Source organism: Diadema setosum, chromosome 19, assembly GCF_964275005.1.
Source record: "Diadema setosum chromosome 19, eeDiaSeto1, whole genome shotgun sequence".
Lineage (NCBI taxonomy): Eukaryota > Metazoa > Echinodermata > Echinoidea > Diadematoida > Diadematidae > Diadema > Diadema setosum.
In genome coordinates this window covers 34,618,471-34,632,417 of record NC_092703.1, presented here as the reverse complement: position 1 = coordinate 34,632,417, position 13,947 = coordinate 34,618,471, and the positions used below count along the sequence as shown (strand labels likewise).

At 40.6% G+C, this 13,947-nt stretch overlaps 1 protein-coding gene across 1 annotated transcript; it reads right to left on the bottom strand.

Annotated features, from left to right (window-relative positions):
* Window positions 1-1,935: 1,935 nt before the first annotated feature.
* On the bottom strand, window positions 1,936-13,260 carry LOC140242467 (palmitoleoyl-protein carboxylesterase notum1'-like). Its single transcript, XM_072322200.1, has 14 exons — window positions 12,860-13,260; window positions 12,271-12,323; window positions 11,187-11,282; window positions 10,439-10,499; window positions 9,764-9,822; window positions 9,267-9,369; window positions 8,491-8,685; window positions 7,505-7,599; window positions 6,510-6,648; window positions 6,231-6,278; window positions 5,005-5,102; window positions 3,958-4,086; window positions 3,058-3,420; window positions 1,936-2,108 (listed from the first exon to the last, which is right to left on the bottom strand). The coding sequence occupies exons 1-14, from the start codon at window positions 13,258-13,260 to the stop codon at window positions 1,936-1,938; spliced, it is 2,013 nt and encodes a 670-aa protein (XP_072178301.1).
* Window positions 13,261-13,947: the final 687 nt, after the last annotated feature.

Here is a 13,947-nt window from a genome sequence, read left to right as displayed (position 1 = left end):
CGGGAAGTTAACATTTTATGGCAGATCTTAAATAAAATGGACCTTTGTCTTTTCCTGTAAAATCAATGGAGGAGGAAGTGCAGGAAATAGCAGTATCTCAAAGACTGAAATCATTCACTAATTAGGTAGTTGTTGTTTTTTTATAAACTATTAAATAAAAACTGTCGGGTTTGCCATTCAATGACAGCCTCCGTGAAGAAAACGCTCCCCCGTTTCTGTTTTGAGTCTTTTAAATACGTTTCGCCTTCTCTCTTGTTTAGCTCCTTTGTTTAATACACTTTGTTCTAATTCTTACTTCGACTGCATACTCCTCATAAGGATGAAAAACTTTCCAGTAATGCTGAACTCTTGAAGGGGTGCGATGCCTCTCATATAAGTACTTTGTCTTTTTCATTGCCTAACATTCTATGCAAAATAATACAATAATCAAATAATCCATGTCGCATTCAATATGTAGGTCATAAAACATATACATAAGGAAATAATGGCGATGATTTTGATCTTTGTTGTAATACTGTGAGAAACCACAGTAATAATGCCTAATAGTAATGATATGCAATGAGAAATTAATGAATAATAAGTGAAGAATGTGTTGGGCATTCAGTGAACTTCCCTTTCGAACGTCAAACGAAAATAAATATAATATGCCCTGAATAACATAATATGTGAGCTAGATTGTATAGATTGTAAATATCAATAACAAATTAACATGAGTGAAGTAAGATGGAATAATATGACTGTTGCGATTATCTTTCTGACAAAAGCAAATAAATCAACGTCAGTGTCATAAACAAATCTCCTCACTATGAGTTTTGACATAAACTTGAACCATGTAAGAAAGTCATAATCACTTGGTGTTTTCGGGAAGGCGGACGTCGTAAATACATGACACAAGTAATAAATAGTCATGAGTTTTCAGTACACAGTCAATAAAAATGTCAACGTACATATAGATACAAAACTTTGCCCTGGCTGCATTTCTTGTAAAGAGCTTAGTAACACTCAGTATTCCATACCCCAATAGCGCCCAGGCTCCGCCGTGCAATGATTAATAATAGTTATCAATGAAGTTATTACATATATCTTTGTACATACGGAGTGAATAACAGTAGTTACAAAACACAATAATTATACCCGATTCTATCGATGATTCGATATTGAATAGTCAAGAGGTATGGTGTCTGGAAACGTTATTTCGTACATCAATGTTTCAGTCAAGATACCTGACATTACTAGGCGCCATGTAGGGTCATTTAATATGCACAATAATGCTCTTGTATTATAACAACTTGTTCACATTGTAAACACATCGTCCGTTCTTTGCGCATGTGAGAAAAACACGTGCAGTGCTCAGTTCTCTCAATCACAGTGAGCCATAAAACTTTTCCAGATACAATTGATGATGGTAAATTGTCGTCAATCTGCTTGTAGAAAAAAAAACAAAAAACAAAAAACAAATAGAGCTCCTTCAAATGAGGTTCGGTCTCGATGAAAAAGTTTCTCACGAAAATGGAGAATCATTGTCGTGTCACGTGGGGATGTTTCACTTTTTCTTTCTTCTACAGAATTTCGTCAGAAAGTTGCACGATGCTGCGTGGCACCGTGCAATCGATGTTCGCGCCGAGAATCGCCTTATGGCCAAATTATCGTCTGATGAATAACGCGGTCCATAATGTCCTGTATGACAGTTCATGTGGGACAAGACGTATCATCATGCCCCAGCTTTGGTAGCTCTTCATCGAATCGAATTATTCTGACTTTGCTTCCAGCTTTTATCGTAAGTGCACGCATTGCACTCTTGATCTACAGTATCGATGCCATGTGCTCGTCCGATTGTTCGATCAAATCAGGTGATTGTATGATGGACGGAAAACGGCGCGCGTTTACCACACATCAAACCTGTCGTCTGCGTGCAGTGAATTGATAGGAAGAACGCTATGGATAGAGCCGCTTTCTTCTGCTCTTCTTCCCCGAAGCCAGCAATCGCAGCCCTTCGTTGGGATCCACCAGGGCAAGAGTCCGTTCATCGATGCCCAGCTGTGCGGCCAGCACACCGATGTCCACCCCAACGATCAGCCGCATAAAGGCCAGTAGCTCCATATCCTCCCCTGCGAGAGAGAGTGGAAAACAAACACTTCGTCTGAATATGAATTTGCATTTACAGTCAAACCTGTCTCTAGCGACCACCATCTGTAGCGGCCACCTGCCGTATGCGACCACTAAACACAATTCCCCCAAGAGAAAAGCCATGTTAACGACCCTGTCTATAGCCGCCACCTGTCTACAACTTCCACCTTTTTCCGTCTCCCTTGGGTGGCCGCTACAGACAGGTTTGACTGTATATTTCAATGTGGCTACTAAGGAAGCAAGTGACTCACGTCAGTGTCTTTTCTTTTTTTTTTTTTTTTGGGGGGGGGGGGAGACCCATCTTCAAAGGACTGGATAATTACGCAAACTTGCCTTGCCAAAAGGAACACCGCTAGCTGTTGCCGAGGGACTCGAATGGGGGATCCTTGAGCTTGAGAGTCTTGAGATCTTATTGGGGGTTTTATCTGCCAAATCACAATACCTCCATTCAGCAGGTAGGAGGAGGACCTCTGTTTTGTGTAGGTGTACATGTCAATTAATTCGTAATTATTCTTATATCGTTTCAGTATCGTTTAGAAAGGTTACTTTCACATTTAAATCACAAAACACGTTGATTGAGGCGTGACAGGGTAACGGAAATTTCGGCACGAGCCACGCTCTAGTTTCTGTAATCCTTGTTAATGAGGATCATGGTGGAGTGGTTGCTTCTCAGAGTAAGCAGTGAAAGGTAACATTTACAAGACAAGTCCATTCACTCTCTGTCCCATTTGAGGTTTAAGGTCAATTATCTAATGATACTCCTTTTGGGGGTGACATTTACAAAAGAAATGCCGATCTGCCACTTATTCGATGGAGTTGTATGATAATGACATGCACACTTTTCGTAATGTTTGGGTGTGGTTAAAGATCTTTCTTACAGTGTGTAGAATGTGTCAGTGGGTGGAGTGGAGAACTAAGGCCAAGACCCACCTGTGAATGGGTTTTTCTTCGGGCAGGTTGGATTGCAATGTGGGCAAGTGGCGTGGTCTATTCTCCGCCGCACACAATTCTTGCCCAACCCCCGCTGGTTTTCAACCGCTCGTTGCGCCGCGGCTCCCCCGCCGCCAACCGGCCGTTCACCATCTCTGCCTGCCGCCCGCTCGGTTCGCTTCCCTTTCCGTTCTCGTCTGCCGCGTCGATTCGTCGACGCCGATTCCGTACTAGCAACGGGTACTTCGTCTTCGACGAGGCGTTGGGGAACCGTCGTCGCCCTTATGGAGTCTCGTCGGCCTTTCCCTCGATTTCGTCGCCGCTTTTTCTGCGGTCTTCTTCTGCTTGTTGTCGTTGTGGCCTCTACACATATTGGTAGAACATTTTGGCATGTCAGCTCTAATAAGACGACGCGTCGTCTTAGAAAATTCTAATAGTATTGATTGGATTTGAGCATTTAAAGACGTAAAGTCATCATTATATTCGGCACCTATCATGGATTCGTTACCAAACATTTGGATACACAATTCATACGTGCAAACAATTTCGAGAGAGTCAGCTGGAATTTTTGATAAAAAAAAAGAGGTTTTCCTTTTCAGAAACGGTGACGAATGATAAGAAAATTCATACATTAATTGACAGACCGAAGGACATGACTGACAGACCAGTGTTTGTCAGTTTAATAAAAAAAAAAATCCAACAAGTAATGAAGTTAAGATTAAGCGTCATCACACTGAACAGAATATCTACCTTAAAAAAGATCATCAGCTCCTCAAAACTTTCGTGATAACAAACAGTCAAATCATTTCAACGCCACCAAAAGTTTTTGTCTCGTTTTGCTATACAACATCAATAAATCTGTTTTAACGAATCTCGTTTTTGTCCAATGAAGCACAGTACCTGTGGTTGTTATTCTCGTGACGTCATCACTCGTTTCTCCCGCTGTCTCCACATCGCCCCTCTGACTTGTAGTTTGACTGACGCCTAGTTCGCTGTCCCCCAAAACTGGCGACGGTGCGTTGGTCACTCCTTACCAAGAGAAAAAGACAAAGGAAAGCAAATTAAACCTGATTGGCTCTAAGTGATCAGCTTGCGATACTTTGTATGCGCTATGTTAATTCAACGATGCTGCTATGATGTTATAGTCTCCGATGTAGAAGACAACTTTTTACAGTTTGATATATGATATAATGTAAATGAGTACTATACAACATCTACAACAACCTGTGACAATATCACAAAATCACTGTATATGCACATCTCACAAGCTCAGGCATATAGTTTCTTTATGACATCAATGTATTGGTTACTGTATGCTATATGTAAACATGATTAAATGGCATTTTCTCTGAGGACATGGTCACTAGTTATTCACTTCACCTGTTTCAACAAAAACATTCCGAAATTTAAGGTCCAGTTGGCATGAACGTGGTTCCGTTATTTCTTATGCCATATTTTCTTAAAGGGACATTCCAGAAGATTTTCATAATTTCACATCATGTAGTACATAAATCGACAACTCCATGTATAGATTTGTGGAATTTATTGTGGTTCTTGAGCAGAGAAACAATACTTTGAAAAACCTTAAACAAATTACACTGAACAAGGATGATGACATAGGAGGTTCACATATTTCAGAAATGTAGCAGTGTAATTCCATTACAATACTGCTTGCCTGCGAGTTCACCTGTGTATAATCTATGCATGCCTTCTTCTTTTGTTCTGCTTCCTTGAGCCCCAACTCATGCAGTCTTATGGTGACTCTGCCATGTCATCATCCTTGTTCATTGCAATTTGTTTTAAATTTTGAAAATATTCTTATTTTTCATCCCAATCATCACAAATTCTGAAACTCTGTCCTCTGTATAACTAATTTATAGTTGTTCAAATGTAAAAATCTGAAAATTATCCGGTCTCCTTTAACTGTCTGAGCGCTATCCCATTTACCTTGGTTGGCGGGTTCCTTCAGAGGTTCGTGGCTTTTTAACCAACACTGCAGACTCTTGGAAAACTTCACGTTTCGTACCCTGATGGAACTCCAGTCGCTGCCGAACAGAAAATTGGTTCATAGACTTTGTTTATCATTGACACACTGAAGCCCCGTTTGAACAGAGCCGTTTAATCTAGATGTCCCGCACAACGTCAGGGTAGCGTCCGGCAAATCTTTGTTGTGTGTGTGTTTTTAACCCTGCCTGTTAAAACCATCCCAGCAAAATGTCGTTCGGACGTTGTCGCGGTAACCTTTGCCAAATTCTACCCTAGCAAGCAAGGGTAATTACCCCGACATAACCTCGACATTACCCCGACAACACTTTTATTAGAACGCTCCCACGGTAACATTCCTGTGATACACTCAACACGCATGCGCAGAAGTCCAAACAGAATGGCACACCGCTCGTCGATCACGTGCATGGATTGTAACCACACCCTTTTCGCGCATGAACGATAAGGTTGTCATGGAAACCTACCCAGTGAAGGTTTTCAGTCTGTTTCTTTTAAAACGGTACCCCTCGCTCTCATGTACACTTTTATTGCCCGAGGCGAGGAATTTTCTTCTCCGGACGGTGTCGCGATGTTGTCGGGGTAAGGTCTGATAAAACAGGGCATGAGTGGTAGCAGCAAGTTCTCTCGGAAGTCCTTACCCCCCCCCCCCCCCCCCCGCGCGTGTATACGCGCACATACATACTCGTATACACACATCAATTCTTTTAAAACAAAGTTCCATCCTAACAATGTTGTATTATGATGAAGGAATCAGAAACATTATTTTGCCAGTATTACCATACTGATGGTTTTATTTTCTAGGAGGATTTTCGTTGCCTTCAGAAGAATATGATTGTTGCATAACGACTACATAGGCCCTACTGAAAACAAACCGAAGATGATCTTCACTTCTCAAAGGTGCTATTGCTGATAATAGTCTGCCACACTCTAAATTCACTGCTTGCGTCACTACTATCAGCAAAAAATTATATGTGTAAGCAGTTGTATGTCAAGATCTTAAAACTCGGCGAGGAGAGAATAAACTTTACAGAAAACACTCTTCGTAAACCTTCTCCTCCTCCTTCTCCCCCTCCCCAACATACATACTACATGTATCAGTATTTGCACAGAGCAGTCAAAGAAATCTGTCTCCTGAATCTTTTTCTGTGATATTTCTGCTCGCCACTCACCTTCTTTGTAACACCATGTGTCCGTAGCAGGCAGGAGCAAAAACAGCCCTGTAAGAAAGTACGGAAGTTCAAGCATCAATTCATCATGTTTGATGTTACCATGACAACGGATAATGATTACTAAATGGCGAATCTTTTACACCGCACTATACCTTCAGCATGAAAAAGATGAATGATTTTTTTTTGGGATTATTTCTTTTCTTTTCTTTTTTTTTTGCACATCATTTACAAAAGAGAAAATCGATAACGTGACGTTGTTTCTGAGACCTTCTTTCTTACGTGGCGTTTCTAAGCGAGGCGCGCATCTTTCGACCAATCCGCTGCAAGTATTGCCAGTGACGTAGCTCTCCTAGGGGTCCCTGCATGTTCACCCGAAGTTGTACCTCATCATACAACCACTGGAAGATATACACTGGAGCTGGGGACAGGGAGAAGGTAACACAAATAGAAAAAGAAATAAACTGATTTGGTCGCAATATTACAGCACGCAGAGTTTAATAACAATTGCACTGATTTCGTTTTGCATCAAAGCTCCATCACCCTATTACAGTGGTATCAAACCCAATAACATGTACAAATACATATGCAAGGCTCGAAATTAGCGATGGCCCGGTGGCTGAAGTAGATGCTGGGCCACCACTTATAAGAAAAGATATGCTTTGGTGGCCCGATCTGGCCACACAAAAAAAAACAAAACAAAAAAAAAAACAGTCATTTTCGGGCCATCAAAAGAAAAGGGTAGTGTCGAACCTTGTACATGTATATGAAATTCTCCTTAAAGTGAACCACAACTCGATAATAAATTGGGCTCTAATTAAGAACGATCAAACCAGCGAAACAGTTTAAAGTTCCTTAGGATTGTAACAGCATGAAATAAATGGAATTTTAAAAGTTTAAAGCATTTTCGCGAAACGGTTATAGCGAATTAGGTGACGTGATCGATACCTGGACGTAATACACTTATCACTCTCTCCGCTGCTCACAACCTCTCCATGTATTCCCTTCTTTCAGCGGATGGTGTTCACAGAGAAGACTATCTATCGCTATGGTAATGAAACATTCAGTATTTTCCTTTTTCACTACTTAATAACATCAACTCGAACATGAAGTGAAGTTTCCCGGCTTTCTTGGGATTAAAGAGGTCTGGTATTTCCATATCGGTGCAGGGTTAGAAACACCTAAGATGTAAACCTCGCTGAATAGCTCGTTGAAAATCATTGACAGAAACGTAAAATTTCCTGGGGCTGATGGGGAAGGGGGATGTTGATTCTTACTTTTTAAAGTTTGGTGAATCCTGAATCCATAGAAACACTTCCATGCGTCTCTGTGAGCTGCTAGACATCGGTCAGGGACAACGCTGTTCCAAAGCCTGTTCAAAGAATGAGTTGTTTCACAGACTTAGGGGGTGTTGCAAGAAAGTTGCAATCATTGCAACTCCCAAAAATCTATTGCAAAACCTGCAATTGATTGCAATTTGAAATCAATTGCAAGTTGCAAGAAAGTTGCAATTGATTGCAAGCTCCCTTCTTGCAACTGCAACTGCAAGTTGCAATAGATCTATTTATTGCAAAGTTTGCAATAGATATTTGCAAGAAAGTTGCAATCATTGCAACTCCCAAAAATCTATTGCAAAACCTGCAATTGATTGCAATTTGAAATCAATTGCAAGTTGCAAGAAAGTTGCAATAGATTGCAAGCTCCCTTCTTGCAACTGCAACTGCAAGTTGCAATAGATCTATTTATTGCAAAGTTTGCAATAGATATTTGCAACTGATTGCAACTCAACTTTCTTGCAACACCCCCTTAGATGGTTAGATTCACACGACTACGTTTGTGATAGCATATAATTTGTGAATGAATCAATCTTACAATACTGGACTTTTATACATTTGACTCGCGAACTGAGGAACGGAATCAAACAATTATTTCCTTAAACAGTGATCAGATACAAAATTTTGCGCTGGATAAGAACAAAATGATATATTCCAATTATTGACAACACTCTGCTCTAAATATTATACCAGTATGACCCATCAGCTCTGCGCATGCAGATTTTTGAGATACATAGAACATTTCATGTTTTCGACAATTCTTATGCTTTTTTTTATTTAGGACATTAATATGCACATCATAATTATGAGTTTTAAAAATTCTGTGATTGGTTCATGCAAAAAACACAATAGGCTATCATAAATTGGCTCAATATCTGTCCCGGCCTCATTTCCCGAAATCGATGTCAAATCAAGAGCATGAAACTAACTTCGTTCCCTCTAGCAAACTGCGTGCAGGATTGCAATAGAGTCCCGGGGAGCAGTCGGGGGCCGAGTCACCCAGGGGTTCCGTCTCCAGAAACCAGCCTGAGTCGGCTAGTCCAACTACGCGGGCCGAACTGCCTGCCTCAGCCATTAGGGTCGAGATGCGGTCCAGATTTAGTAACACTCCAGTAGCACCAGCGCTGATAATGATAAGCATATGAAAAACATATTGATCCTCGTATCTGACGATGCCGAAGAGAATAAGTAAGCAAATGAAAATAATGTAAGGCGATACATGAATGAATGAATGAATGAATGCATAGATGAATGATAGGCCTATATACAAATGAATAAAAACCTAACAATGAACGTAGTATAGTAAACAATAATGGAGTAGCATGCTTGGTGGAACGTTAGAATAAAAGATAAATTCCGCAAACGAATTGCACATGCAACAAATGCTTGTTTGTTTATATTTGACCCTTTCTCTGAGTCTGAAAATCTCCATAGATTTTCTTTAGGACCCATCAGTGGCTTCTGTTGTAGGCAACGGAATAATTTCTACATCCCCTGTTTTGAAAATGCCATGACTTCATTCTAGACAAGATGACATCTTATGTTTCATGAATTGCAAAACTCCATTCTAGACAAGATGACATCTTATGCTTCATGAATTGCAAAACTCCGTCCTATACAGACAACGGCACCTGCGGGAATGTCACCTATGGTAATACAAAGATTTTTTTTTCAAGTTTTTCAGTGGTCGTCTGCCTTTACTAACCTGCTTCCCGCCAAAACCAGCTGCTTAGCCTCCATCAGACCCTCAGACAGCAAGTCACGGAGAACCTGCTGCAAGATTAGTGCCCCCATAAACGAGTAGCCGCCTGCAGGACAAAATGGAAAAATACCATAATGATACCGGGTATGGTGGTACTCTGAACCCAAGTCAAAATTGATGAAATATTATCCTTGCACAAACTTTAAAACTACTATTAGTCCTTCATTCGAGACATAGATAATCAAACAACAATAACGACACATGAGGGTTCTCTTTATCAGCGTTTTTTTTTTGTTTTTTGTTTTGTTTGTTTGTTTTTTTTTTTGCTCAAAGACCAATAGACTGTAAAAGAAATCATATCTACTTGCAAATAACCATAAATATTTCTCACAAATTTCATTCAAACATTTTAACGAATATCACTCCGCGCCATTTTCGCGAGGCAACGTAGGCATGTCTGCTACTGCAATCACTGTGGTAACATAGGCCCTAAAACGCACCCGATTCTGATGGAGGTGTAGTTCCGCTCCATACATCGCTGGAACAGTAAGGTATGTAACTGAAAGGGAAACAACAAAAGCAACAACATAGAGAACATCATCATCAAAGAACTGTTATAGGTGCGATCGAGTCATACATGTCCTTTTATTGACTGACGAATTACACCTTGCTGTATATCTATAAAAAAAAAAGAACAAGAACAAGAACAAGAAGAAGAAGAAGAAGAGAAAAAATGACTGTCTAAGCTGTGAATGATTACATCTTGCCGACATGGTGCCGAATTACGCATCTTCCAGGGTTTCATTTTGTTTCCTTTAGTTTGCGTCTTTCGTGTTTGAGTGTGTATAAATACTTATGTGCTTCTTATGTGCCGTACGGAAGTAGCTTAAGCAGACACTGTACAGAATTAATGCTAGATCTAGATTAGGCTTAAACTTCTTTACACATCACACTGGAATGCCAATCTAAATCGAAAATGCTCCATGGTAGCTACAAGATAGATATGACAACAATATTTCGACTGCGATGATGACGAAGACCTTCGCCAGTTTGCCATTGACAGGTAAATGTTAATAGGCAATATTAAAATTAGTATTCGACACAAACTTATACTCGATGATTTCAACTACACAATGCAATTGTGAAATCATTCTGTCCATAGCTGTCCTACTCACACAACATTCGACCTCCACCATACTGGGTTCTCCCCTGGGTCTGCCGAGAGTATCCCAGTTCCTATGAATGCCAGGGAAAAAACATGAAAGTTCGTCATAGAAAGCACAAATTATAAATTGCTTAAACAAGTACAACGTAAACCGAGTACTTTTTCGTTTCAGTGATGAGAATGTTGATGGTAAGTTTAATCACACAAGATGCATGTCATGTACAATACATACAGAACAGCTAAAAGAAGTAACATTCACTGGAAAGTGACACCATAATATTACGGTGACCTGCTTTTTCTTTTTTTTTTAAGAGAGAGAGAGAAAAAAGGAAGCGATGCATAATCACGGGCACGTCATTAATTCCATATGGTTTATGGATTCAAATGTCAACACTGGTCAACTCAAGTCGCAATAGTCTTTCCCAACTCTGATGATATATACCTATAAGTGAAAAGTATTTCATCAGTAATCCCTTATCCGACAGGTAGAAACAGACCGACCGACACCCATTAGTCCTACAGCCCACGAGTTCGACACTAGGCAAATAAAGCCCATGAGACCGACACGAGGTAAAAACAACCCACGAGTTCGACAGATACAACACGGGGTTTAATGTGTCGGTCTCGTGGGCTTTGTTTGCTAAGTGTCGAACTCATGGGCTATTGACTCGTGGGCTATACAACTCGTAGGCTGTATGACTCTTGGGTGTCGGACTCGTGACGTGCACCCTATATCATCGGTCTGTTACAACACTCACCTGTCTTTGTTGGCGGCCAGTCCCTGGAGCTCATAAATTTACTATCAGATGTGTATCGATGTCGACAACTATCGTTATCGGAACAATATGCTCCACCTTCAATGGAAATATGACCAATAAGATAAATACATAAAACAATCAAACGAAAACAAAGTTTATAAAAGACAAGGCAATAACGAAACGCTCATGAGAATTGCGGCTATTATCCGAGAGAGTTCATAAAGTTAAGAAAGTGTAATGAATTTTAACAAATCCTGGATAAGTAGACAAAAAAGTGACGAAAACGAAAAAAAAAAGCAATAACAGAAAAATAAGTTAAGTATATGACTCATAAGTATGTTAAAATAATGTTGAAATATTTGACAGCGACTTGCTTCGTGAATGTCGAGATTATGATTTACAACTTTTAAAAATCCATGTGGCCCTCATTACATGAAAAGATTCCTTATGTTGAAGGGAAGGAAGGGTGGAGGTGACTTTTTGCCAATTTAGATCCTACGTGATAACTGTTAATTTCTCAGCGACTAATATATAGGTATTCCGTGCTACTCAATACAATACAGATCCCTGAGGTATGGATGTAATCATTGTACAGTTTGTCTGCGAAGACAGAATTTAACATTTTGACGTTTGATGACAATCAGAACATCAAGTTTGATGACAATCAGAACAATGCCCTTATGTCTTTACGGAAAGTATTTTATCCAAGCCAAAAACTTTCGGCAATACACATCGATTGCACGCCCTTTCATGGGTAATAGAGTACTGACAACATTCAAGAACAGAGTCTTCGATGTGAGAACCATAAGATTATCTTTATTTTCTTGGCGCCCTTTACCTCAGCATTTTTCAGTAAAGCCAGCCTCACGCTGTGCGATTTCTTGCGACACAATGTCGCATCGCAGAGGATTGTCTGATGACGCAGTCTAAGGCGGTGTACGATACAACAGCAGACGATTTTTAACTACCCTGCATGGACAGCATCACCACGCGCTATCGCCCAGAGTTATCGCGAGATAAAATCGCAGTGTGAGGCGCGCTTTATGTGGTTGTAAAGTCAGAGCTCATACACAACACATCATACCTTGAAGGAATACCAGCCACTTCTTGCTGCCAATCGACTTGCGAAGGTAGAACCTGTTTGAGGCAAACATCAAAAAATAACTGTCAGAATCGATAAAACATTGTTATCTACAATACATAACAAATATCATGATGTGCTGCTTACTTACAGTAAAAGAAATCACATAAAATGTATTTTCCCTACATTCTGACCCTTTTCATTTCGTAATAGAGGCAACGGCCCTTACGACCTTAAACACATTCATTCGTCTGCTTTTCACCTGATATTATTCCTGTTTGTTTGAGACAAGCGCCCTCTTGTTCACCACCCCGCCTACTCCTTTCCCTCCTATATTCCTCTCTCGTTTCTCCTCCTCCATGTCATCTCTCTGTCCTAGATTTATCATATTTGATTCCCCTACTTTCCCTCTCTCGTTCTCATTCCGTCAAAGAGTTGCACGGCACGCCATGCTCTCGAGCACTCCATACGATATCATATTTCTACTCGCCATGCTGTTATCGATTACACGATACGATGGTCTCGATTGCTTCATTCGATATTCTGTCTTCCCCCCAAAGAGTCCCATTGACATGATAGTGGAGAATCCTACCCTGCCTGTGAGCCGTCGTTACACGTAATGGATCGGTTAGTCAGGTTGTGGAGCCGAAGCTGCTGCATGTGTCCGTCGAAGCCACAGGTGTTGAGAGCGAGGGCGAGTTCCTTGATGTGTTTCATGAGGTCGCTGGAGTCACCACTGGGCCTCGTCAGGTCCAGCACGTACTCGTTTTCGTCCGACCCGGCCTGGAACTGACCCATGTGGCCTCCGACACCGGGTACTGGGCCCCTTACGACGGTCTGGGTGTGAGCAGCGAGACGGTCCTCGGGCTCCTGGTTGATACCGGTATCACCCTCCGTCGTACTACGCCCAGTCCCGCCATCTGCGAGGCGTAGTAGACAGAGTAACACCGGTAGAAACATGTGAACCGCCTTGGTTGATGTACCCCAAAGCATGGTCTGTTCTTCCTTGTCACTTCAGATCAGATCCTAAGGCAAATCAAAGATCAACACATTACCGACTAAGACTTTAATTGACCAAAAACATTTTGTAATCACTCTACGACTGAAAACACCTCACTTTATTACAGAATATATAATATTCAGGGCTGAATACCACCTGCGAACCTTTTTTAGTTCACTGTTTTCCCTTCCACTCGTTTGTACTATTCATCGTGTTTTATCTATAGGTACTGCAGAGCGAACTCTCTTCTTACCTTACTGTTGGTTGGGTTTTCCACTTATATACGATTCATCTTATATTTCTATAACTTTTACACCTATCATGCAAGCTCGATCTGCATTTACTGTACCATCCGTCACAAATTATTCTTTTTGTACACTGCACATACACAATCACTCACATAATGGATAACATGATATATCAAGTATATGTTCGTTTGTGAATATAGATACTGATTTAACCGAGAGGATTACTGGCAACGGATTGATGATAAACTCTATAAACACTTCGAGGAAATAAAAACACATTGGGTATTCCTGCTTTTACGTCCACATACAGAATATCACTCTGGATAAATCCATCATCATTCATATTCTTTAGCTAAAACGAACTGAACGTGCGAATCGGTCAATATATATATATATATATATATATATATATATATATATATATATGTGCTT

What these genes read in the sequence shown, in the direction of transcription:
- LOC140242467 (XM_072322200.1), bottom strand. Translation starts at nt 13,260, where the DNA reads ATGCTTTGGGGTACATCAACCAAGGCGGTTCACATGTTTCTACCGGTG. An exon ending in CTGGTTTTGGCGGGAAGCAG is followed by an intron (nt 8,686 to 9,266) that starts GTTAGTAAAGGC and finishes TATCATTATCAG; the next exon opens with CGCTGGTGCTACTGGAGTGT. An exon ending in GAAGAAAAACCCATTCACAG is followed by an intron (nt 2,109 to 3,057) that starts GTGGGTCTTGGC and finishes TCTCTCTCGCAG; the next exon opens with GGGAGGATATGGAGCTACTG.